This window comes from Chelonoidis abingdonii, chromosome 2, assembly GCF_003597395.2.
Source record: "Chelonoidis abingdonii isolate Lonesome George chromosome 2, CheloAbing_2.0, whole genome shotgun sequence".
Taxonomy (NCBI): domain Eukaryota; kingdom Metazoa; phylum Chordata; order Testudines; family Testudinidae; genus Chelonoidis; species Chelonoidis abingdonii.
The window spans coordinates 255,775,878-255,803,568 of record NC_133770.1 but is presented as its reverse complement, the minus strand read 5'-3'; the positions used below and the strand labels follow the sequence as shown (position 1 = coordinate 255,803,568).

The window sequence follows — 27,691 nt, the reverse complement described above, 5'->3', positions numbered from 1 at the left end:
CAATATAATACTGATGGAAAACTGTTGTTACAATCCAGTGATGATTATATTCTGCAGTAAGTAAATGTGTGAAATTGTTTCTATTATAGTTCATTTTTCAGATGCTCATAACTTTCTGAAACTTTCACTTCTGGATAAAATTCTTCATGCTTGGACTCCAGTTTTGCAAAGACTTATGCACATTCATAACTTTTGTCAAGTGGGTAGTCCTTTTGAAGCTACGCTCATGTGTAAATTTGTGTAGGATTGAAGCTTTAGTTTGAGGCCAAAGGTAAATATTCATTTGAAAGTTTGAGCAAAAAGTTCAGTTGTTTTAAAATAGGAGGGTTGGGAAAAGTATTGTTTTTCCCTACTGTAAAAACATTTTTGCAACCGTTTGTTAACTAACCCTGTTGTCATAATGCTTGAGGTTTCAATGTTGAAATTGACTATAGAAATAGTCCTTACAGAGATGTAATGCGCAGCCTTCTACTGGAGGAAATTCGCTTTGATTTCACTAACATATTAGTGTTTGAAAATCATGTTGTGAACATGCATAGTAGACATTTGTTGCAAAGTGCATTAGTTATGTCCCTATGAAAAATGACGAATGCAGGTCCTTGAAGCTAAACTGTTTTCATAATCAACTGACCAATGTCACCTTGCTAAAGTAAGGGCTCTATCCAACCTTGTAAGGTGTGCAAGGGCTACAGATAGACTTCTTTATATCTGTAGCTAAATGTAAAGGGGCTGAGGAAGGGCTTCAGCTTGCCTTGCAATGGGTGCAAGAAAGGGGCTCCCTTGTGGCAGTTTTGCTATAGGACGTGTTTTTTGGTGGGGTACATTTGCAGGTCAATTAAAGAGCACACTAACCACCTTAAATACTGTTGTAGTTTAAATGTGAGTTTACAAAGTGTGCCGGTGTGCTGTAGATTCTAAGGGGCACTAGTTAAGGATCTGGGTCATGGATTTACACATGATATTTGCAAGGTCTTTTTGCAATGCTAAAGTTGTGAAGTTTTGGAGACAGAAATTCCTTCTATTGACTCTTCTTTTTTCCATTTTTTCTTATGAATAAATAAAAATCATACCGAGTGCAACCTACGCCTCCCCTCCCCAAAAATCCAGTGTTAAGGTTTCATGGTTAAACATTCAGAAATCAGTACATTTCAGCTTGTACGCAAAACCTTAACTCTGACCTGCTTCCTTGTAATTACAGAAGCACAATATTTCTTAAATAATAAGATATCACTTTAAAAAAAATCTTCAACCTTCAAGATCAAATTCTTCTAAGGGCGCATCTACAGTGCACATTTTATCAAAGTTCACCTTATAATGTGGGCTAATTTTTGCCTATGTAGATAGACCCAAACTAAATTTAAACTATATTATGGAAACCTTTTAGAGCTCTGGCATGATATAAAAGAGTGCAGTCTGGTAAATGATTGTAACTTGATTTTGTGACATTGTTATAAGCTGTTTGGCTCCATCTATATAGACAAAATTAAGCAATTATTAAATAGTCATGGTATTGTTATGTTTTAATGCATTCTCTTGACACAATAATATTGTAGTGCAGACAGACCCTTACACTGCATTGTTTTCCTAGAAACAGTGTCCTATGCAATCAAATTCTACTGGATAACCTGCCAGACCCCTTGTTCAGGTGTTTTTGCAAACACTGAGATTTTAATTTTTTGTCCATTCTATCTGTAGGAGTAGTACATATTTGTAAGCTACGTAATTTACTTAGATTCTTCTCTGCTATGAAGTGTTCTATGATTCTTTGTATGAACAAGACTACAAAAACTACTTTGCACATACCTACCTTCAAAAAACTCAGTTTTATAAATTAGTATCTTATTCATGAATTCAAATCTGATGGCTGCTTTAGGGAATCACACTCCAAGTAACATTTTAAGCCTGGTTCAGCTGAGTCTATAGATCAGCTTGTGTGTTCTCTATAAGGGATACTAGAAAACTGTAAATGCAAAAAATTACTGGTTCTCCATTTTTAGTATTGCCATAATTTAATTGCCATCAAGGTGGACGTCGCCAATTTCCAACAGTTCACAAGGAGGTGTGAATATCAGCATAGGGAAAATTTACTTTTTGTAATGACCCATCCACTCCCAGTCTTTATTCAGGCCTAATTTGACGGTCTCCAGTTTGCAAATTAATTCCAGTTCTGCGGTTTCTCATTGAAGTCTGTTTTTGAAGTTTTTTGTGGAAGAATTCCCACTTTTAAGTCTGTTATTGAGTATCCAGGGAGATTGCTCTCCTAGTGGTTTTTGAATGTTACAATTCTTGATGTCTGATTTGTGTCCATTTGTTCTTTTGCATAGAGACTGACCAGTTTGGCCAGTGTACATGGCAGAGGGGCATTGCTGGCACATGATGGCACATATAATAATTTTACATAATTTTCCCTCTCTTGATAGTCACCCCTTCTTGTCAAGTGTTGGAAATGGGCCACTTCTACCTTAATTAAATTGGCCTCATTAGCACTGACCCCCCACTTGGTAAGGCAACTCCCATTTTTTCATGTGATGTGATATATATATACTACTTATTGTATTTTTCACTCCATGCATCTGATGAAGTGGGTTTTAGCCCACGAAAGCTTATTCTCAAATAAATTTGTTAGTCTCTAAGGTGCCACAAGTACTCCTTGTTGTTTTTAATAAGAGAAGAGTTGATGAATCATACTAGTTGAGACAATTTAAAACAGTTTGGCTAAAATCATATAGCATTTGAAGTTTACTATTAAAATAAAATAAATTAGTTTTCTTCCCAATTTCCCCTTTCTATAATTAATATTGCCAGGGCTTCCCTGTTGGAGGGTTAACAATATCACTAATCTGCTGCAAAGTGCTTCAGAGTTAGAGAAAACTGGCCTGCTTTCTGCTCATGTGGCTCAGCTTCTCCCAGCCCACACAGGACACATGCCTTTTGTAAAGCAGCTGCCCTGACAGACTCCATAGGGGTAAGTAGAGTCGAGCTACAGGGAACCTATTGGAGCATAGCCAAAACTACAACACCCAATTCCAGAAACCTCTAAGTGTGGAGTGCTAATGGTGCATCAGCCTAGCAACAATGACCCTGACACAATTCATTCCTACCCAGTCCCCTGTTCTCTACAGATCTCTTAAAGACATATCTCTCTATTGGGCACATGGGTTACACTGGCACCTGCTCTGCCAGTGTCACAGATGGAATCAGACAGCCATCTTGTAGGTGCATCCTCTGTATGTGTAAATAGTCCCAAAGCCCTCTATTTACCTCTGGAGACCCAGCAAATGCCTCTTCAGGTCCAGTGTCTTGGATATTACCTACAGTAGATCTTATTAGTCAGAAATTTCCACTACATCTGGTGTATTTCCACCAATACATGTCTACAGTGATGTAGTTAAGGTGCCAGACTTTCTTTTAGACAACATGTTAGACCTATGCACCAGAAATTGCAAGAGCCTTTTGTGTGCTAGTGCTTAGGTCTGGGAAATAGGAGTAATCTCTGATCTCCTCCTACTGTGCTGCCTGAAAAAGTATCATTTGAAGTGTTTTAGGTAGCCAGCCAGTCAGGCAGCGGCACAGACAGCTACAGCAGTCAGCAAACAGAGCTGTAAACAGAGGAGTTTGAGTGGGAGTTCTGTTGGAGGAGTTTGCGGGGAAGACTAAGAGAACCAGGCAGAGGAACCGACAGGCTAGTGAAGGGAGTGTGTGGTGTTCTGACAGTGTTGTGGTGCTCGCTGGGGGGTTGTTTTGCTGTGGATGGTGGTTTGGTTTGGTTTGTGTTTCCGGACCAAGATGGGAAGGCTATGACAGATACAGAGGCAGCAGTGGTAGTTACCCAAGCAGTGGAAGACTCAACGAAGATGACTGGATGTGGAAGCTGTGGCATGTACATGATCCTGGAGGGGATACCTGAAAAGAGTTTTCTCTGCATGAGGTGTCACTTGATAGAGGTGATGGAAGAAAAGATCCGAGGATTGGAGATACAGGTGGAAATTCTGGTTGAGCTTAGAAAGGGGTTTGAGCAGATGATGGAGCAAAGACATGAGGAGGCTGAAGGGAAAAGCTCAGACTTGCAGATGGAAGCAAGACCAAAGAACTCTGAGGGGAGATTTCTTGGTGAGGAAAGTGGACACTGGAGGCATGTGACTAAGAGAACAAGGCAGAGGAAAAGACAAACTAGTGAAGGAGAAATAGAGCTCAGGAACAGGTTTGTGGAGTTGGAAAATAAAGAAGGGGCACAGCAGGTGGTCACTGAAGGTGAGGGGGCAAGGCAGAAGAGAAGAAGAGCCAGTCCTATAGAAAGAGGGGAAGAGTCAATGGAGATAACACCAAATATGAGCCCCATGAGGTTGGGTTGCAGAGGATTATAAGGGAGAATAGGAATCAAGAGAACTTGCAGCCAGAGGGAACAGGGGATAGAGCGGAGAATTGCACAATCACCAGGAAAAGGCAGGTCTACATGATTGGGGACGCCTTACTGAGAAGAATAGACAGGCCTGTAATCAGAGCTGATCCAGAAGACAGAAGGTGCTGTCTGCCAGATGCTAAGATACAGGATGTGGACCTGAGGCTGAATAGGATCCTAACAGGAATGGGAAAGAATCCACTGATTGACCTTAATGTGGGAACAGATGATAGATGCTTGCTGGAATGTATCAAGGGAGACTGTGCCAGGCTGGGGAAGATGCTCAAGAAAATCGAGGCTCAGGTGATTTTCAGTGGGATTCTACCTCTTCCTTGAGAAGGGCAACAAAAGTGTGACAAGATTATGATGATGAACAGACGGCTCAAGCAGTGGTGCTTTAAGAAGGGCTTTGGTATGTACGGCCACTGGCATCCATGAACAGAAGACTGTTCTCTCGGGATGGACTTGACCTGAGTAGGGAGGGAAATAGACTTCTAGGATGGAGGCTGGCACAACTGATTAAGAGAGCTTTAAACTAGGAATTTGAGGGAGATGGTTGGGAGATGGCCGGGTAGTCTCCATACTGGATTTTAACATTGAGAGAGAAGAAAACGAAGTAAGAAAGGATACAGCTGTGGATAGGAGAATGGACATAAGGAGGAAGGGTAGATACCAGTCTAATAGGCAATACTGGTGGTAGAATGTCTGTGCCTAATCGGGTAAAGAATGTGAGTGAAGCTAAACAGCAAAAATTGAGATGTTTGTACACCAATGCGAGTAGCCTAGATAACAAAATTGAGGAACTAGAGTTACTGGTGCAGGAAGTGAAAGCAGGTATTATAGGGATAACAGAAACATGGTGGAATAGTAGTCATGACTGGAGTACAGGTATTGAAGGGTATATACTGTTTAGGAAAGACAGAAATAAAGGCAAAGGTGGTCGAATAGCATTGTATATCGATGAGGTAGACTGTAAAGGAATAAGAAGTGATGGAATGGATAAGACAGAGTCTGTCTGTCAAAAATCACATTGCGGAAGAGCTACTAGAGCCTCCCCTGGGATAGTGCTTGGGTTGTGCTATAGAGCACCAGGATCTAATTAGACATGGATGGAGATCTCTTTAATGTTTTTAATGAAGTAAATACTAATGGGAATTGTGTGATCATGGGAGACTTTAACTTCTCAGATATAGACTGGAGGACAAGTGCTAGTAACAATAATAGGGCTCAGATTATCCTGGAGGCGATAGCTGATGGATTCCTTCACCAAGTAGTTGCTGAACCAACAAGAGGGGATGCCATTTTAGATTTGGTTTTGGTGAGTAGTGAAGACCTCATAGAAGAAATGGTTGTAGGGGACAACCTTGGTTTGAGTGACCATGAGCTAATTCAGTTCAAACTAGATGGAAGGATAAACAAAAATTTAATCTTTGACTAGTGGTTTTTGATTTTAAAAGGTTGCTAACTTTAAAAAAAAATGAAGGAAATTAGTTAGGGAAATGGATGGACTGAAGAACTTGTGCATTTCTAAAGAGAGCGAGGTTGAATTACTTCAAGTCAAAGTTACAGAAACTATCAGAGCCTACTCCCAAGAAATGGGAAAAAATTCGTAGACAGGAGTTGCTAGACCAAGCTGGCATGAGCAAAACTATCAGAGGAGGTGATTAAGAAAAGCAGGGAGCGTACAAGGAGTGGAAGATGGCAGGGATCCGCAAGGAAAGCTACCTTATTGAGGGGTCAGAACATGTAGAATAAAGTGAGAAGCCAAAAGCCATGTTAGGAGTCTCGACCTGCAAAGGGAATTAAACCACAATAGTAAAAGTTCGTATAGCTGTGATGGGGCAGGCAGATGGTACAGTAAGTATGAGAACAGGTATGTTAGCCCCAGGCTAACAAATGCCCTAGTTACCTGGTAACCAAAATGGCAGTTGCTCAGGCGTTAAGTCAAGGCACCTGGAGCCATTAAGTTTTTTTCTAGAAGCGTAGAGATACTACGTTAATATTAGAAACACTGCAGCCAATCAAGGCAGGCTTAATCAGGGCACCTGGGATTTAAAAGGAGCTTCACTACCAGTCAGCAGGGAGGAGCTAGAGGAGAAGGAGCGTGATGTGAGGAGTGGGAGCAAGGAGCTGGAGTCGAGAGAGGTTACTGTGGGGATGAGCAGGACAAGCTGTTATCAGACCACCAGGAAGGAGGGTCCTTGGTGAGGATAAAGGAGCGTGTTTGGAGTTGATGCCGATGGGGGAAGATAGCCAGGGAGTTTGTAGCGTCATGCAGCTGCTTGTTACAGGAAGGCACTACAGACAGCTGTGCATCACAGGCTCCCTGGGCTGGCAACCCGGGATAGGAGGCGGGCACGGGTCCCCCAAACTCCAACTCCTGATAGACACACAGGAGGAAGCTGCCAGGACTGTGGTGGTCACAAAGAGGGGAAGTATGAGCGTGAACAAGCACCAAATAAGCCAGACCCACGAGTTTTGAGGGGGAACTTTGTCACAAGCCATATAAATAAGAGGAAAACAGAAGAAAGAAGTGGGACTGCCCAAACATGAGGATGGAGTGGAAGATTAAGATAAGTCTGCATGGCCCAATTCTAAGAACAACCTATTCTTTGTCTCGTCTTTAAATGAAGCTAATGAGGGTTTTAGGAGATAATGGTCTAGAGAAAATGGGAATTGAGGATATTGGAAGGTAGATATTACCACATCCGGAGTATAAGACAAACTCAAACAGTTTAATGGGGCTAAATCGGGCCAGATAATCTCATACCAGAATATTAAAGGTCTGGCTAGTGAAATGTGCAAGGCCCTTAGCAAGATTTTTAAGAACTGTAATTGAGGGGTTTATGATCTGACTGAGAGAATTGCTACCAGTAGTTCTATTTGTTAAGAAAAGAAAAAAAGGTAGACCTGGTTAACTACGGCCTTCAGGTTTGAATCTGTAGATGCAAAGTTCTTGGAAAAAACTTTTGGAGGAAGTAGTTTAAGATATTGAGGTGCAATGGTAATTGGGGCAAAATAAACATGGTGTTATCAAAAGTAGATCGTGCCAAACCAACCCATGTCTCCTTTCTTGAGAAGAGATAATAGATGTTTTTAGTATAAGAAACCCAATGGATCTAATTCCTGATTTCCGTAAGGCATTTGATATGGTTCCACATGGGGAATTATTAGCTAAATTGGAAAAAATGGGGATCAATATGAAAACTGAAAGGTGGATAAGGAACTGGTTAAAGAGGAGATTGTAACGGGTCATACTGAAAGGTGAACTGTCACGCTGGATTCAGGTTACTAGTGGAGTTCCTCAGGGATCGGTTTTGGGACTGATCTTATTTAATCTTTTTACTACTGACCTTGGCACAAAAAGTGGAAATGTGCTAATAATGTTTGCGGATGACACAAGGCTGGGAGGTATTGCCAATACAGAGAAGGACCAGGATATCATACAGGAAGATCTGGATGACCTTGTAAACTGGAGTAATAGTAAGAGTATGAAATTTAATAGTGAAAAGTGCAAGGTCATGCCTTTAGGGATTAATAACAAGAATTTTTGTTATAAGCTGGGGACTCATCAGTTAGAAGTAACAGAGGAAAAGAAGGACCTCGGAGTATTGGTTGATCACATGATGACTATGAGCCGCCAATGTGATATGGCTGTGAAAAAAGCTGATGCAGTCTTGGGATGCATTAGACTAGGGCCTTGGCTACACTGGAAAGTTGCAGCGCTGGTAGTGGCTTTACAGCGCTGCAACTCACTCACCGTCCACACTTCCAAGGCACATAACAGCGCTGTATCTCCCTGGCTACAGCGCTGGCTGTACTCCACCTCGGCCTGGGGAATAACAACTATAGCGTTGGTGATGCAGTGCTGCTCTGCGAGTGTGGCCACCAAAAGCGCTGTTATTGGCCTCCAAAGGTATTTGGAGGTATCTCAGAATGCCTGTTCAGCCACTCTGCTTACCAGTTTGAACTCTACTGCCCTGGCCTCAGGTGACCTGCCCTTTAAATGCCCTGGGAATTTTATAAATCCCCTTCCTGTTTGCTCAGCCAGGTGTGGAGTGCAATCAGTGAATTTTCCCAGCTGACCATGCCTCCACGCGCCAAACGAGCCCCAGCATGGAGCAATGGCAAGTTGCTGGACCTCATCAGTGATTGGAGGGAGGAAGCTGTGCAGTCCCAGCTGCGCTCCAGCCGTAGGAATTACGATACCTATGGGCAGATATCAAGGGCCACGCTGGAAAGGGGCCATGACCGGGATGCCCTGCAGTGCAGGGTTAAAGTGAAGGAGCTGCGGAGTGCCTATTGCAAAGCCTGCGAGGGAAACTGCTGCTCCGGCGCTGCCCCCACGACCTGCTGTTTTTACAAAGAGCTGGATGCGATACTTGGGGATGACCACCACTCCGACAACCACGATGGACACTTCAGAACAGGGGTGGGAGGAGGAAGATGAGGAAAGCAAGAGTGAGGGTACTGGGTTGGGGGGGACACTCCAGAGTCCCTGGAGGTATGCAGCCAGGAGCTCTTCTCAAGCCAGGAGGAAGGTAGCCGGTACTTGGTGGAGGACAAACAGAGGAGCGGGTTCCCGGTAAGCGGCTTTTATTTTCAGGATGGAAATTTTTCGGGAGAGGAGGGAGGGTTAGGGCTGCATGCATGCATGCCTAGATGTGGAGTAGCGCATTGATGTGGTCTATCACGTCACAGTAATCGGCCTCGGTAATCTCTTCAAAAGTTCCAGCCAGAGCGCGGGCAATGCGCTTGTGTAAGTTTATTGAGAGAGCCACTGTGGTCCTTGTCCCAGTCAGGCTAATGCATCCTCACCACTGTGCCGTGAGGGGTGTGGGGACCATTGCTGCACACAGGCAAGCTGCATAGGGGCCAGCGCGGAATCCGCATTGCAGTAGAAGACCCTCCCACGCTTCCCAGGTGGCCCCTATGCAGCAGCAAGATATCTTCCAGGATCAACTCCTGTGGAAAATGTTGGGATAGTGTTTAGTGTAGGTGCCCCCTGCAGCTGTTTTCTTTCCCCAATGCACAGAAACCCTGGGGACGGTAGAGCCCTGAAGCAATCAGTCCCCCTTACTCACTGTCCGAGACCAGTGCAGGTTCGAGTAAGTTTTTGATCAAGTGAGGAAAATCAAAACGAAAAACAGATTGAAAGTTCAAAACCACGTGGCTGTTTATTGATGGGGAATGAGTTGCAACTTGGGATGGGGAGGAGCGCTTTTACCAACTAACAATACTATTAGAACGAGAATATTTACACAACTTGAAACAATCTATTTACATCCAACAACAAGAAATCAAACAATTTATAATTAACTGCTTGCTAAAATTCAGAACAGATACACAAAAACTAAATAAACTGTGCACACATGAATACTGTAAAATACAACAATTAACCACAATAGTAATTAATACAACAATTTAACTTTTATATACTATATACATAACTTGCACCAAATAACAATAATATATAAGTTCTGTATCAAATAAGGGAGGGAAAAAGAGAAGAGGCTAAGCAAACAGAACATTACAGAAATTAAAATAAAAATACCGCACTCCAGGCGCCGCTGACCAGCAGTACAGACACTGAGAGCATAACGAATTGTTGGGAATTAATCCCACCCGTCCCGAGCCAGCTAAATCCACAGGAGACCCTTCTAGCTGGAAGGAGGATCCAAGTCTTCCAGCTAACATGCGAATACTCCTGCAGATTTTGGCGCGAGACATGGTTTTATTCGAAGGCTCTTACTCGTATCAGCATCTGATTGGTCCCCAGCTCCTTCGCCTTCCAGGTTCCGAGCTGGAGCCCTCCACATAAACAGGATCTGCACACGGCACACTGCTTTTGCACACAGCCCTATGCTTCTGCACACAGCACCAACTTGACCTTTTGACTGACAGAAGGTTCAAGAACAGGCACACTGGTATTTTTGCACATGGCACTAGTCTGACCCTTAGTTGATCAGGGAAAAAGAGCGGGAAAATGCACGTGGCACTCTAATGTTGCACATCGCACTACGGTGTTGCACACAGTACCAATGTGACCTTTTGACCGACAATTGGCCATACAGACACCATGTTTGAGCATAGGCTTTTAGGGCTGCGACACTCACCATTTTGGGGCTCCCATGCGTTATGTGCACTCTCTTTGGGATGGGAAAATTATGCTATTGTGAAGAATGTTACTTCTTAACTGTGTGGGAATAACTGTCTGGTATAAACAATACTGCCTCTGTTAAGTGTTGGATTTTTTGCCTTTCCAGAAGCAACCTTGAGATCTTGGCCACCCGTGTTATCAACCGTTCAAAGACTACAAAACCTCCGGAAGAAGCCGCGAAAAAGCAAAGAAGACATGCTGCAAGCAGTTATGAAGCACTCTGTCACAGAGAATCAAAAAGTGCAGGACTAGAGGGAAAGGGAAAGCAGGATCCGCCAGAAAAATGCAGTGGACAGAAAGAAAAGCACATAATAGCTGATAAGCACCCTGGCGCGCCAAGCGGACTCTATCCAGCTGCTTGTAGCCATGCAGGCAGAGCACTACTGCGCCTGCCCACCCCCCACCCCCATCCCAAAGCTCTTTCCCTTGTGCCCCAGTGTCAGCTCAAAACCCTTTTCCCCTGCATCCAGGTTCTTACCACCACCAGCTGCCTCCAACACCTGTACGTTCACCAACCATCTCTGAGAATTACGATCCTTACCCTCTGCATATCAACCCCCATCACCATGCAGTTTAGCCATCCTGAAGTGCAGCAGTCATTGCACAGCACTCCAGACAGGACATATTCAAACCTGTGACTGTACAGTTCCCCACCCCATGATTCACCCCCTGAGTTTCCCACAGGTCTTTCCCCACTCCCCTGCTCTTTTAGGTTCCCAAAAAGTTGTGTGTGTGTCAATAAAGTAATTTTCTTTTCAATAAATGAATTCTTTGCTTTGAAAAGAGTCTTTATTATTGCAGAAAGTCAAAGATACCTTAGCCCAGGAAGGAAACAGGCACTGCAAATCAGCTTAGGAAACACAGATTTCTACTAACATTGTAACCACTGCATTCACTCTCGTGCAAGGGACCCAACATTACTGTTGATTTTCAGCCTCAAATTCCTCCCTCAAGGCATCCCTAATCCTTGCAGCCCTGTACTTGGCCTCTCTAGTAGCCCTGCTCTCTGGTTGTGCAAATTCAGCCTCCAGGCGTTGAACCTCGGAGGTCCATGCCTGACTGAATCTTTCACCCCTCCCTTCACAAATATTATGGAGGGTACAGCACGCAGATATAACCGCAGGGATGCTGCTTTTCCCCAAGTCTAGCTTCCCATATACAGGTCGCCATCACCCCTTTAAACGGCCAAAAGCACACTCCCCAGTCATTTGGCACCAGCTCAGCCTGTAGTCGAAGCGGTCCTTCCTCCTGTCAAGGTTCCCTGTGTACAGTTTCATGAGCCACGGCATTAACGGGTAAGCGGGGTCTCCAAGGATCACAGTGGGCATTTCAATATCCCCTGCTGTGATCTTCCAGTCTGGGAAAAAAAGTCCTGGCCTGCAGCTTCCTGAAGAGGCCAGTGTTCCGAAGATGCGTGCATCATGCACCTTTCCGGGCCAGCCTGTGTTAATGTCAGTGAAATGCCCACGGTGATCCACAAGCTCCTGGAGAACCATGGAGAAATACCCCTTCCGATTAACCGATTAAGTACTTGGATACTAGGTGGAATGGTGCCAGAATAGGAATATGCATCCCATTTATCGCCCCTCCACAGTTAGGGAAACCCATTTGTGCAGAGTCATCCACAATGTCCTGCACGTTCTCCAGAGTTACGGTTCTTCTTAGGAGGATGCGATTAATGGCCCTGCAAACTTGTATCAATACGATTCCAATGGTCGACTTTCCCACTCCAAACTGGTTCATGACCGATCGGTAGCTGTCTGGAGTTGCCAGCTTCCAGATTGCAATAGACACCTGCTTCTCCACCGGCAGGGTAGTTTTCAATCTCGTGTCCTTGTGCTGCAGGGTAGGGGTGAGTTCAGCACACAGTCCCATGAAAGTGGCTTTTCTCATCCGAAAGTTCTGCAGCCACTTCTCGTCATCCCAGACTTGCAGGACGATGTGATGCCACCACTCAGTGCTTATTTCCCGAGCCCAAAAGCGGCATTACATGGTGCTGAGCATTTCCGTGAATGCCACAAGCAAGTTCGTGTCGTACGTGTCATGCGACTCGCTATCATCGTTGGAATCCTCATCACTTTGGATCCTAAGGAATAGCTCAACTGCCAAACGTAATGTGCTGGTGAGACTCATCAGCATATTGTTCAGCAGTTCGGGCTCCATTTCCCACAGAAATTGCGCTGCACAGAAACCGTTGAGAGTGTCAAGATGGCACCAAACGTGGATGGAAATACAGGGATTGCTGGGATGTGAAGCGATGCATCATGGGGCGATGGAACAGGAAGCAGAATGACCCGCCCCCTCCGCCCCCTTCCCACAACCCACAGCGCCAGAATGGGAAGAGGTGCTCTGTGGGATAGCTACCCATAATGCACTACTCCCAACACCGCTGCAAATGCTGCAGATGTGGCCACACTGCAGCACTGGTAGCTGTCAGTGTGGCCACACTGCAGCGCTTTCCCTACACAGCTGTACAAAGACAGCTTTACCTCCCAGCGCTGCACACTTGCAAGTGTAGCCAAACCCTGGGTATTTCCAGTAGCGATAAGAAGGTGTTAGTACCGTTATGCAAGGCACTGGTGAGACCCCATCTGGAATACTGTGTGTAGTTCTGGTCTCCCATGTTTAAGAAGGATGAATTCATACTGGAACAGATACAGAGAAGGGATACTAGGATGATCCGACGAATGGAAAACCTGTCTTATGAAAGGAGACTCAAAGAGCTCAGCTTGTTTAGCCTACCCAAAAGAAGGCTGAGGGGAGATATGATTGCACTATATAAATATATCAGAGGGATAAATACCAGGGAGGGAGAGGAATTATTTAAGCTCAGTACCAATGTGGCCACAAGAACAAATGGATATAAATTGTCCATCGGGAAGTTTAGACTTGAAATTAGACAAAGGTTTCTAACCATCAGAGGAGTGAAGTTCTGGAACAGGCTTCCAAGGGGAGCAGTGGGGGAAAAAGACACATCTGGTTTCAAGGCTAAGCTTGGTAAGTTTATAGAGGGGATGGTATGATGGGATAGCTTAATTTTGGCAATTAATTGATTAATTAATTTGACTATTAGTGGTAAATATGCCCAATGGCCTGTGATGGGATATTAGATGGGGTGGGATCTGAGTTACTACAGAGAATTCTTTCCTGGGTGTCTGGCTGGTGAGTCTTGCCCACGTGGTCAGGGTTTAGCTGATCACCATATTTGGGGTCGGGAAGGAATTTTCCTCCAGGGCAGATTGTCAGAGGCCCTGGGGGTTTTTTGATTTCCTCTGTCAAGCGTGGGCAACGGGTCTCCTCCTGGAGGATTCTCTGAACCTTGAAGTCTTTAAACCATGATTTTGAGGGACTTTCAGTGCTCAGAACATAGGGTAGGATTTGTTGCGGCGAGTGGTGGGTGAGATTTGCGGCCTGCATATGCAGGAGGTCCAGACAGATATTATATTGGTCCTTCTGACTCTTAAAGTCTATCGACTTTTAATGTAGTAGCGTTTTTTGACCATAGATATGTATATATTACAGCACGTTAAAGTAATGGCCAAGACTTGTTCTGTAAAGTTAAGGGAAACTTGTCAACTTGATATTCTTGGAACTAACTAATTTAAAAACAAGAGATTTTGAGAATTGGGCTTAAATAAATAAATAAAAATTTAAAGAAACCAGCAATAATATGTAAAGCATGTGAAGAAGGATTATTCTTTTCCATAGGATGTGTCATAAATGGATAGGTAGGTTAAGGTTAAGGTTTCTTTTACCTGAAAAGGGTACCGAAACACCTGACCAGAGAACGCAATCAGAGAACTGATTGTTTAAAGTCAGAGGGCGGGAATTGTATACTCCGGAAGCTCTTGATTGTTTTCTTAGCTAATGAGGAAACAAGATCCTATCTATCTAAATCATCTCTAATGAATTCATTTCTAAACATCATTGTAGTACCCAGGAGACACGCACAAGTAATATTCAGCTATCATGGTCTTTTGGGGTGTATTACCTAGTATGTTATGATTAGTTGATGCGGTTTAAATTGGGACCTACTTTTAAAATCAGAACTGTATTCTTGATATTTCTATATAAAAGAAGAGCACTGTATTGAAGTTTCATTATGCAGAAGATGATTGTTATTATATATTATCTTCTATTTTTTACTAATAAGTTTTCTTGTTAAACCTAGTGAAAAGTTCTATTCGCTAGGGGAGTCACAGGGAAAAGCCAGGACTGCGGGCGATTATTACCATATTGGGTCCAGGGAAGGAAGAGACAGAACTACGAGAGAGAAGAAGACGAGAGAATTCACTCTGTTCTCAGGTGATTACAGTTTAATGCTCCTCAATTCTGAGAGCAAGAGGAGGAGGTGGCAGAGCCACACTGTGAGGTATATTGGCACTCAATTGTCCGTGAGGAGCAGGAAAAGCTAGGTTTCTTTGAGAACACAGTTAGCCGCGAGGCAAGGCCTGATAAAGGGGGAAGGGGTTATTTTCCCTGCTATTTAAAGAGTATCCAAGGGATTGGGAAATCGAGGAAGTCACCACCAAGGGAGGTTCGGGACACAGAGGGAGGAAAGGGAGAATCAAGGCCTCCATAAAGATTAATATCCTGATCTAAGTAGCGACGAGAATACCAGCAGGTAAGTGAAGCTTGGGAGGAGTTTCATGGTAAGCCCCACAAACTTTTGGAACGCCAAGTCCAGAGTTTTGGGACGGGACCATGACAGGTGGACATAAGGTCAGATCTGGGAACTGGACGCACAGATTACAACACATGGTGATGCACGGATTGGGAAGTATAAATCCAAAGCCATAGTACATGTAATTCTTATTCCCGCTGCTAGGCATTAGCAGCAGAAGGAGATTGGTTTTAAGGGCAGAACAGAAAAAAAAAAAAAAATTTTTTTTTTTCCCCCTGCTGTCAGGCAGTGCGCATTTTAGTAGCCATTAGAGAGAGCCAATTAAGAGTCATTGGTTGGAAACAATAGCCTTCTCTTTCATAGGGCTTTGCTAGCAATCACACCAGTCCCAGGAGGAAGAGATTGGTTTAACAGACACAAATTTTTTTCTTTCCCTTGCGCTCTTAGGCAATCTACTTTTAAAAAAAGGAAGACAGGGGTTTTACAAGTGCTAAGAGAGCTTGAAATTTTTTTTTCCTGATACTACAGCTTGGCAAATTTTTTTTTTTCAGTCATAAAGAGCCCATACAGATCTGCTTGTTAAACAATTGAAACTTAAGTACCCAGCCAGCAAACTCACACAGGTAAATACAGTAGCTTTGTTTGGTTCAATTGCCAATCCAAACAGAGCTAGGACAAATCTCAACAGGCAGAAAGCCAGCAATTCTGACAACAGACGCCAGAGGGCACTCCATATTTAAAGCATGTGAAAGGATTTTCTTTTCCATAGGGATGCTTATGAGCGTTCTTTTAGAAAGAGAGAAATTGACTCTCCATAAAGTTTACCAAATGCTTAAAGTCACATGCTTAAAGTATCTTTTTCTTCTTTCAGTTATAGTTATCTTAGGTGTTACTTTACACTAGGTAAAATGTTTTCATGGCAAATGTGATTTTCATGTTGACTGTGCCCCTGTACTAATTTCCACATTGAAGTTTTTCTTAAAATACAGTATCTGTAATTGAAATACATTTTCATAAGAATTCTTTCACATTCCCATCAGTATTCCAGTACATCCATTCAGTGAATGGTGCTATTGTCTCAGCAAAAGCTTCTATTTTAATGAGACAAATGGCATTTCCCATCAGGAGACCAAATCTCATGAGGCAAATTATGGCTGAGAAAACGCAGGTTTTAGTAGAATCTTGAAACAAACACCATTTCAGTTTTGTTTTAAGGTAGTCTGTAATTTAAATCAATATCTTTGTTTTAAAACAGTAGGCTTAATTACCTGTTAAGAAAACCAGTACACACTAACATGAGAATTTACTTTAAAACAGCGTCCCTGCAATCTCATACCTCCATTCATTGGTTGCTAAGACCATCTGATTTTTGCAGTCTAAATCTGCCTCATGTCAGGATGACTGTTTCATGTTTGATTTCCATTTTAAATGCACTGCAAACACTTTTTTTGCAGGGCGAGTGGGATGGAGTTGAGGTATGTGGAGCAGTTCAGTGATTTGCCCTTCCTGGTACCCAATGTACTGTTTACAATATTGCCTCACAAGTTTAAAAACAAAAAATGAATAATAGTTCATGAGAAACTCAGATTTGCAGTAGGTGATGTCATTTTCTGAGCACCATTGTCTGGAAAACATCACCATGATTTTTTTGCAGTTTTCCACTTCCCACAGTCTCAACTGAGATTCAGAAATGGGTGTTATCTTCTTCTCCTCATATTTCTAACCGAAATGGAGTAGCTGAACTGTCAAATGAGTAGGTCTTCATTGTTCTCATCTTATGCTTAGGATACAGGGGTTTTGTTTTTACTCTGTTTTAAAACTGTGACCCAATTTACTGGTGGGTGGGTCTGTGACACTTAAGTGACTAAATGCAAAATGAAAAGGATAATGTGGGGAAGAGAATGAAAAATTAAGTATCAAGAACTTTTTTTAGTAATTTTAACACACAGCTAATCTCGTCACCATTTTTACACCATCACTGTAGCTTACAGGCAATATATACAAAGTCAAGAAAAACATTATTTTTTGCAGAAGAACCATATGTTACATTCCTTCATTAATTTCACCACTTTCTAAGTGGGGTTGTTCTCATTCGTGTGTTTCCAGAAGAAGATTGTGCTGGTCATTCTTGAAGAAAGTCTTCTGTGAATGGACAAGTTTCACACTGTGCCCTAAAGGTGGCAAAACTCAGGCCTTCCAGTCTGTAAAATTAAGCTAATAACCTTACGAGACTATCTGCATTTTCACTTTGGGTTCTAGCTGGAAAAACCCCAAGAACAGCCTTTCTTCTGTCATATTTGGCACTTGTGTTTCTGGTCTCAGAAGAAAACTGGGGAGGTGGAGGGAAATATTTGAATAAATTAGAAGTGCAGGTGTTTGTTTTAACCCTTCTCCCACACCCACGGATAAAGATTCAGATGGGGCACCAAGTGTTTTATCCAAACTGATGACCAGGTCTTCTGTATCCTTCCCCCTGCCTTAAGTCCTCTGCACTCCTGTAGGAACCCTGAGAATCTCTTCACCCAAGCCCCATTCTTTTTCTAATTTCTACCCCACTGCCAGATGCTATTGAGGACTACTTGTTGGAATTCCATCTATGGTCTCTCTGCACTATTACTTGATCTGTTGTAAGGACTGCGGTTGAATGACGTTAGGTTAATCCTGTTTCTCGTTCCTTGCCACTACCAACTTCTGACAGTCCACGGAGCAAGTTAATCAGGTCCACCCTAGACAGCTATATTCTGTAAGATAAAAATAATTGACACCACATATATTATAATGATGCTGAGTTAAGGTGTTCTACAGAGCTTCTTATCGGGCTTGGCAGTATTCTCTTATCTGTGTGTAAGTCTGAGATAATACCGCTCCAAGAATAAAATATATTGTAACTGTAATCATTCCTCTGTCCATTGCTTTCCAGTGTTTTCTTCATTTTGTCTTTTTGGATCTGATAGAGCAAATGGTTAAGCATGTGAGTGGTTCCATTGAGCTTGATGGAAACCAAGGCACAATTATTTTTTGTCAGAATTCTCTCTGTCCCCATGTTACCTTAGAAAATTGTAAATCTGATGACCAATCTCACCTATTTCCCCAGAGGGATTTTAAAATACAACCAGTGACAAAGCAAGAACACATACTGCTTGAGAAACTGGAACTCCAGGTCTTCTTACTTCCGATGTTTCAATGATTGATGTGTGTGCTAGTGGTCTCACATAGCTTATTAACAGAAATCTACCTGAGTGAGATGACCAGGAATCTATTAAGGCCTTTTCCAAATTAGACCTTCTAAGTATATGTGAAAGCATGCTGCACACATTTAAATGCTGTTGTGATGTAGCGTGCATTTACATACAGTGCAATTATAGGGCCTTGGTTAGATCATTTTATAGCAGGTTTGCACCAATATACTACCACTCTCTTCAGTAGAGTTGCTCCTGATTTTACATGGAGATAAGCATCAAGGCCATAGTCTTCAGAAGCTACGCTATAGACTTGCTGGGAATTTTAAGCATGACAGTTGCCTGAGTTCTCAGGGTCGAGGGGGCAGAGTAGACAAATTACTAGACATGTTGTGAAATAGTTGGCAAGTGTTGTTCTGCTCCCATTGTAGAGATATGTGTATGAGAGGAGCAATAGGACAATAGGCTGCATGTTCAGGAGATATACAGGACTGTGAATTCTTCCTTGCTACCTCCATTTCACACCAGCAAGCGTTTTACACTTTTCCCTGAGTAATGTGAACAGGGATTTTTTTGTCTGATAAGGATGCTGGCAAAACAATGATATAAGACATCAGCCCTTCATCCAGTGCACTAACCTGTCACAGAAAAACAATTCCTATCTCTGCTGGTTGAGTTAAACTTACTGTAACCACTGTGTTTTGACACAGAATGGCATTGTAATTATTGCTGGTTCAGATCTAATATGTGAGACCTTGTTTATGCTACACTATCTATAACTATGTCAATATTGTTCCCTTTGTAAGGGCTCTATCACAAATGGGATTTTGCTTTTATTTTCTATATGGAGCTTTCTGAATGTAGTGTTGTGTTTCTCTTGGTAATATGAAACTGATTTTTTTAAAATGGTTTCTGTTAGACAATGTATTGTGCATTTTCTTTCTCCTCAAAATGAATCAGTTCTGTTTCTTTCCCTTTAATGAATCATTGCACGCAAAAAATATTAAAGCTGATTATCAAGAAAAAAGGTTAAAAGGTAAAAATGAGGGGTGGGGAAGCTTCATTAGAACCTAGATGAATAATATTTTGAACAGAGGGATGTTCCAAAGAAAATACACTTGTTCTGGTTCAGAGGGTGCTCATAGTCTTAGAATTGGGAGAAATGGCCTAATTAATTATACTGCATTGCATTCACTGCTGTTGTAAATGGAACCCTTGCTACGTCAAACAAGCTCATAACAGTTAGGCAAGTCATGGGAAATTATTTAACATGGAAATCCCAATCCAAGGAGTGCAGCGTTGTTGCTGGCAAAAGGGCATCCCATGTATGGAATAAAACAAGAAACAAGTCAGATTAAAGCATGAGAAGCAAAATGTTTTTGCAGTGATCCCCAGTGACATTTAACATGAAGTAAAATAAACACTTTCTCAGGCTAGAGGGTTTTTTCAACTTTTTTTTTCTTTCTCTTTTACAGTGGATGGAACTGAGGTTTAACACTTTGGCAAAATGCCCACACTGCAAAAAAATGTAAGTTTCCTAAAAATGCTAAGTTTGTTGTAGAGACATTAGAAACAAATTTAAAGTAGTTAAACTTATGTCAAATATTATTGCTGGAGAACAGACTGACATGCAGATATTTGTTTTCTATACCTGAGAATACTGAAGCTAAAGAGCATAATATATGCCAGTAAACCCTTCCCTCCTTATTCCCTACAAGTTCGTAACAGTTTAACATATGCAGGTTAGGTTAGTAACTGCTTTAATTTGATTGTCATTATTTGAGGAAGAAATAGATGGCTAACAGTAGAAAGAGATGGATTACTACAACTAACAGCAGCTTATATTTTTATTTAATGTCTTTGAAGCTTACCATTTCATGCAGTTAATTGGGATGTTGCATAAATGTACAACCCACCTTGCCTTCAGCTTGAGAGCAATAGGAGAAGAAAGGAAAAATATTTATTAATTTGGAAAGTATTTTGTTTTCTCTCTGTTCCCAAATGCAAAGCTTAATTCATTTTAAGCAGGCTATTGCAATAAGATACTTAACATTTAATATTTATGAAATAATTTCTAACGTGTCTACTATTTGGTAAGGAATGAGAAGTTACATTAAGACTAAACTTTAAGAAGGAAAGTTAAGGAAGCAAACCACATATTTAAAATATATATTTAGAAGGTAAATTTAACTTTTGCAACAATTGATTGGGCATAGTAGTAATTATCTTCAAATGGCACTAAAAATGATGGCTCCCAATGTTGCCCAGAATGTATGTTTGAAGCGAGAGGATTGCAAATAAAGGGCATGAAATTAGAGGTGAAAATATTACTTTAGCTGACTTACTTCCCATGCTAATATTATTCAGAGGATCCTGTCTTCCCTTGTTATATTACTTGCAGTAATGAGAGTAGTATGTGTTTCGCTGAGAAGGGGAAATACCACCAGCATTGGGGATATATTATATGAAAGAACAGGCAGATGCCTAGTGGACAGTTTAGGCAAAGATTTCAACATTTATGTACCTATGCAAGTGGCCTCGAGTCATTTTGACACAGCCAGTACTTTGGGGGCACACTTCAAGAAATCTTGGGCTCAGTACATGGGTGGCAGGCATTTTCCCATTTGTCCAGGCTAGCAGTTCTTAAACAGTGGCTTGGGACCCCAAAGTGGGTCGCGGCCCCATTTTGAGGGGGTTGCCAAGGCTGGCATTAGATTTGCATTAGTGCTGGCTTTAGATTTGCATGAAGACTTCAGCCCTAGATGGAGGGGCTCAGGGTTACAGGTCCCCTGCCTGGGGCTGAAGCTCTTGAGCTTTGGCTTTGACCCTCGCTCCCCACCTGGGGCTGTGGAGCTTGGAATTTGTCTTTAGCCCCCCTTCCCAGGACAGTGAGACTCGGGTGGGCTTAGGCTTCGGTCCCCCTCCTGGGGGGTCAGGTAGTAATTTTTGTTGTCAGAAGGGGGTCGTAACACAATGAAGTTTGAGAACCTCTGGTCTAGGCAGGTGAACCCTGGAGTCTGCATTAATTGTCCTCCATTTGCTATCCCTGCTGTAGTGTATTGGCAGTAACTACACACAGACTTTCTCTCCCGAACTGAATACTACATTAATCGTGGTTAGCAGTTATATTTTAAAACTGACATATAACATTTTATGGCTGATCTCCAAGTCATCTCTCTCCTGATACTATCCCCAAGCACAGTGGAATCAAATATTTCTTTTAAAAATGAACCAGCATGATGGTAACAAGTATACCACCTGATGTTAATGCTATAATCCTCATCCTCTCTCCCTGCTTCTTTGTTGTTGTCTTTTTGCTAGGTTATGTTGTATAATCTCTTTGGAGCACGGACCTCTTATTTGATTTGTTCTTAAAGGGACAAGCACACTTATGGTGCAGTATAAATAATAAAACTGGACCTTTACTGAAACTATTTTAATGTGCAAGCTGCAACTATCTTGACAGATAACAGAGAAGTGTTTGAGGGCATGCAGTAACGTGGCATAACTTTGCATCAAGTGCAAGCCCTTTGCTTTGGGACTTGAGGGGACACAATCTTAAACTTCATAGCTGTAGCTTTGTATTGTTTGGTTGGTGGACATTTTCATGCACTCGGAGAGGGTGGGAGGTTGGGTTGGGGAAGGGAGAGGGGGTTTGTAGTTCTAACAAGAACAGATCAGTTCCTAAAGCAGGGATTTTAGGGTATAATTTAAGTGACTAAGGCTGCTAACTGCCAGAGTTATTTTGTAACTGAGACTAACTGACTGAGTCACTTGAGCACTTCAGCACGTATGAAAATCTGACTTAGGTTTATAACATAACTTCCAGTGGCAAACACAGAAAGGGTGGTGAAATTAACAGTCACAAACTTACATCTGAATGTGTTTCTTTTATGCACTGTACAAATGACTTTCATACACCAGTGGAGACCAGATTAGCACCCAGAAAAATGAATTCTAATACATAAATTGTGCCTCATAGAATGTAAACACTTTTGATTACATTTTTAAGAGAGTGCATGTAATAACTTTATTTTAGTTCGGTTATCTTTGATATATCGAAAGAAGCAAATCAAGCAGTTAAAATTGATTCATACCCAGCGTCTTCATAACACAGATAGTACTGGCTTTTTATGTCTGGATATTGGGAAAACATGGTGTTTGGGGCCCGTAACTGTAAACGTTCCTTGCTTTTTTTCCTCTGATGTCCCAAGTTTAACCATCAGTTTTGGTGGAAGTGGGGAGGGTGAGATTTCACTTCATATGACAATGAGTACATGCAAGATGATTCCTTGTAAAGTGACAGAAACCATTTACAACATAAAATATAAATGGAGAGAACAAAATGGTTCACTTCCATTTAAACTACTTTGGTAAGTATACTCGCTCTGGCTAATATAAGCAGTAGCTCACAAACGATGGTTCCATCAGAACTTCAAATACAGCAGTGCGAGGAGACCCAGTTACAATACTGTTTTGTATTGTAAATGGGACGTTGAAAGTGACCTTGCAAAGAAGTGTAAATGGGTTTTTCCTTTTTCTTTCTACGTAGTGTATTTTTAAAAAGATCTGAAAGTTTTTTTTGTTTTGTTTTTAGCTCCACTCTGGGGAAGAAATGTTTGTGAGGAAATTAAGTTTCCTCTCCTTGTTTTTACATTATAAATTCAATACTTGTCCACCCTCTTCTTCCTGGAAGACACTCTGGATAACTTGAGAAATGATAGGATCATGAGCTCACAGTTACCAAGGAAGAAACATGATTAGAGGGGAGAAGTCTTTTTATTTAGATTACTTAAAATTCTTTTGTGGTGGGTTTTTGCTCCTCTTAAACCCCGTTTGTTATACTCCTGAAGAATAAGTCTTTGATTAAATACTCAACACTCTTGCCCCTTCACTTAAGGATGGAGAATTTGCTTCTTCTGGACCTCCATAGAGAACTCCAGCAAAAATAGAGAAGATAGTTTTGACACTCCTGCTGTTCTGAAGGTGAAGAACAGATTAAAAATGGAACCGTAGCTAAGGTTTTGTCTATACTAAATCTCAAACCTTCCTGCACCATCAGACATCAGAACACGAACAAGACTCCACCATCTCTGTCTATCCTGGGCTGCTCTTTGCATGACCTCTTTTGTTAAATCCCATAAGTTTTCCCTCTCTAAATAACATTCAATGGAGGGATCTCTCAATCATCCCTTTTGCATGTTCTCCAGCCACCCAATGGCATGCCTCCCATGGCAGATGGTCTAGATTCATTCTTAATACATCCCTGATGTTTCCATCTTCTCTTCTAGATAACTTTTGGATATAAAGTTGGTTATTTATAGGAAAACAACAGTATAGAACTGTGTTGTAACTGGTGATGGAATTGATTTCTTCCAAAATTGTTGTGCGTATAGTGCAAATAGAGCCTAAAATATGAGGGACAAAGTCAGCATTTTTAAATAACTTTTCACATAATGTTATGAACTTGCTGCTGTTCACATGGTTCTGTAATTTGGGATATGACAGTATTTTCATATAATTTTTCTATAGTTAATGCTTTTTAAAAAGTGTAAGATCCGTAGGGAAAAAAATCTTCCATTTATTCAGGTATTGTAACTGAGTGGCTAGGGCCGTATGCTGAAAGTCAAAATAACCTTTATTTTTATTCTCATTACTGGTATAGATTTGGGTGTGACCTTAGATGAGTCACTTAACTTCTCTAAGCCTCAAATTCTACTCTAAAAATAAGAAAGTTGGTTACCCTTCAGTTTCAGGTGGGTAAAAAGGTGTTCTGTATTTTCTCCCCTAAAATGTTGCATACGGTACTTATAGCTTTATCTCTTCTCCCTGCTTCTTATTTTATTGGGCAGGGAGAAAAAAAACAAAAAACCCCACAACTATGGAAAGTAAAGGCAGAAGACCTAGGGTTGTTTCAGTGTTAAGTTTGCAAAATCAAACATTGAAGTCAGGAAACGTTAAAAGTTAAGATTTCTGCCACAGTGTGAATGTAGAATGTGAGTATGTATTATACATATGAGTATGTAGTATCTTCTATTCCTGCCACTTTGTTAACAATAACTTTCACCTAATTATAGGTAGTCATTAATGGATATCTTGAAATATATAGGATCCACAATGCAGTCAAGCTAATGTAAGAAAAAATTTAACTCTTTTTAGGGGTTTCCTGATTCTTGAGAACTTGATTTTTTTAAGCTTAACATTCCATTGTCTAGTTTTTCACATTTATATAGGGTTTTTTGTTTTGTTTCTTTTAAATAAAGTGCAGACGTGTCTTTCATTTGGAAGAAACCAGTCTGGGGCAGAGTGTTGGGGTGCAGGAGGGGGTATGGGGTTCTGGCTCTGGGAGCGGGGATCAGGGCTGGGGCAGGGGCTTGGAGTGCAGGAGGGAGTTCGGGGTGCTGGCTCTGGGAGGAGGCTCAGGACTGGGTTTTGTGCTGTGGCCTCCAGCCAGGCGGCACTTACTTTGGGCATCTCCTGGTTGGCGGTGCAGCGAGGCTAAGGCAGGCTGCCTGCCTGCCGCAACCTCATGCCGCTCCTGCAAGGGGCCAACATGCCTCTGGCATTGCCCCTGTAGCTCCCATTGGCCACAGTTCCCTCGTTCCCAGTCAATGGGAGCTGCAGGGGCAGAGCTTGCAGGCAGGAGCACAACGAGATCCCTATGCCCCCCCCTCCACGGTGCCATGCTGGCTGCTTTTGAGAGTGGCGTGGGGAAGGGGCAGGCTGGGAGCCTGCCTTAGCAGCCCCACTACACCACCAGAGATTGCAATTGACTGGGAGAGTCTCTAGGAATGAGCAGTCAATCGTGATCGACCGGTTAGTGATCACTCATCTAGCATTTAAGGTACTAACCTGAGATCTGGGAGACCCAAGTTCAATTTCCTGCTGTCCCACAGATTTTCTTTTTGACTGTAGGCCATGTCTTTAAAAAAAAACAAAAAACAACCAAACCAATTCTCTCTAGATTTTTCCTTGAGGTATACTGTTAACCTTGCCTTTACTTTTGTATTTAGCACAATTTTATTTTTTCAAAAATTCTTTAGATGAGGCTTCCAGATGAAACATTCTTTCAAGAACAGCTAGAATGTCAAGAGCAGTTCTGTTGGAGTGTGAAAGAAGCATTAACAGATGGCTTGCTAGTGGTCAAATGTGTAACTTCAGCCGCTGGCACCTTGAGATAAGGCTAAAATTGCTTATATCACAAGGCAGTGTATTAGCTTAAGGAAGCGTTTTCTTGTACTCTGAACTTTTGGAAATTCCTTGTAGATAAATACAAGTCCAGTAAAGCAGCTTAAACCAATCCATTTGGAAGCTTCCCAAGAAGACTGTTTAAAGAATTCTAGTCACATGCTAAGCATGTGAGGCTTTGGTGGAGTTTTAATTAACTTCAGCCGGCAAGTTGCTTGTTTGTCCTGTGACAGCCTATTAACTGTTTAGCTTTTCTTTGGGAATTTATTTAGGTATAGCAATATGGAAAGGAAGCCTCATTTTTCAGCTTCAGTCTTGAGCCACTTGAAATATCAGAAAATCAGTTCTAAAGTTTTACTCTTGTTCCTTTAGCGGGAAGCACTACCAGATTTAGGAGGTGCTTAATTGAGAGTGCTATCATATATGCAAATCATCCCTAGTTAGGGGGGACAGTCCATATATTTTAGTAAAATATTTACAATTCTCCCTCTCTGACCCGCCAGGTTGCTTTCTGTATTCACTGTCTTTTGAAGGAATTAAAAAGTGTGCCCCTATTTTTTTTACCGGATGTTCCTGTTTATAGTTTTCAGTATTGACAAAAATACTCTATTAGATATCTACCTGGTGAACTTTTATCTCTCAACATTAACTTTTAGTTCAGCTTCAGTGTGCAGAGTGGTAAGACTTGTGTGGAACCAAGCTGGTATGTGGCAGAAGGATACAGACATTGCTCTCTCTTGGCTCTCCTGAAAGGACGCCATGTCTTTCTCTCCCAAACCCCAACACCACCATTATATATCTATGTACATACGTTGTATGCCTATAATATAAAGTATATGTTGTCAATCATGCCCCCACTGCTATGCTCTGCATCTTTTTCAGGGAGTTGTAGCTGAAATTGTGAGAGAGGGGCCACAATGTGCAGGCACAAAAATGGTTGGCAGGTGTATTGTGTGTGTGCTTTGCACTGATTTACCCAAACCAAACTGCTTAGTGTGGTCAGTGTTGCATATCATGGAATTCTGCTGAGGTCCTCTTGTACCAAAGCATGTCCAAGTGTTTTTTTGGAGTGCATGGCCTCCATGATGACCATGGGAAGTGCCAGATGGTCTCTGTCTTAGTTCTTATTAATGGGCATACTCATGTTTTTGACCTTTATGATGAGACTGGAGCTATAGGATATTAAAAAATAACCTGTTGTCACAGATCATCTCCTCACTGAAATCAGGGCCTTTCCTTGCTCCTGTGAGTGTAGTAGATCTGGTCTGGAGTGTTGGATTTGGAATTCTGTGCTGAGAGACTGAGACCCCCAATAAAATACCAGAATTTTGGGGGAATATTGCTTCACAATCACTGGGATATCTTCTTAGTGGTCTAGTACAGATTTATAAGGGTGTGTGTGTGTGTGTTTTATGACCAGAAACACCAGGACATCTGAAGTATTGCTCCCTCCTCCACCATCCTCAGAAGTCACCATGGTATACAATTTCCAGCAACAGTGGTGGAAGGCTTAACTGAAGTCTGATCAGTTGCATCACAGAGAACTCTTAGAAGTTTCTGGGGTGATCAAGGTGAAGAGACTTTTGTTTCCTCCTTAGCCATAGCATCTGTGAATTCTTCTTTGAGTGCTTGTTCATGTCCATTCCACATTAGCTGTACGCATGTTGCATGCATGAGCGTTGGAAACTTTTTCCCTTAGCGGCTCACATTAGGCCATATATACCCCCGTTGGCCCGACCCCGTCCAGTTCCTTCTTACCATCCGTGGTGTTGGAACAACCTCTTGCTCTCATAAGAGAAGCAATTCCCTTATCCTTAGTGTTGCATAGCTGTTATCAGTCAGTTATCAGTTAGTTAGCGTTTCATTGTTGCTGAACTCTTAATAGATTAGGTGCTTGGAGGACTCTGGCACCTGCCCCAGGCTGCGGGGCATGCCACAGGCCCACGGATTTAAGGCTTGCGCCACGTGCCAGAAGCCTATGCCCGTTAGTGACCCCCATGACTCCTGTCACGTTGCCTGGGGGAAGCTCACCAAACAGAGAGATGCAAGATTTGTGAGGCCTTTAAGCCGAGAACAAAGAGAGAGACTTTAGTTTAAGGCAGCTGTTGATGGAGGCCGTGCTGCAGCCACTGGGCCTGGAA

General features: G+C 42.1%; 1 protein-coding gene across 2 annotated transcripts in view; it reads left to right on the top strand.

The window, feature by feature from the left end:
- Positions 1-27,691, top strand: part of PIP4P2 (phosphatidylinositol-4,5-bisphosphate 4-phosphatase 2) — a 69,201-nt gene that overhangs the window by 17,750 nt on the left and 23,760 nt on the right. For both annotated transcript variants that reach the window (XM_032805282.2, XM_032805281.2), the window contains exon 5: positions 19,838-19,890. In XM_032805282.2, the coding sequence (XP_032661173.1) occupies positions 19,838-19,890 (53 nt within the window). The remainder of the gene's footprint in view (positions 1-19,837; positions 19,891-27,691) is intronic.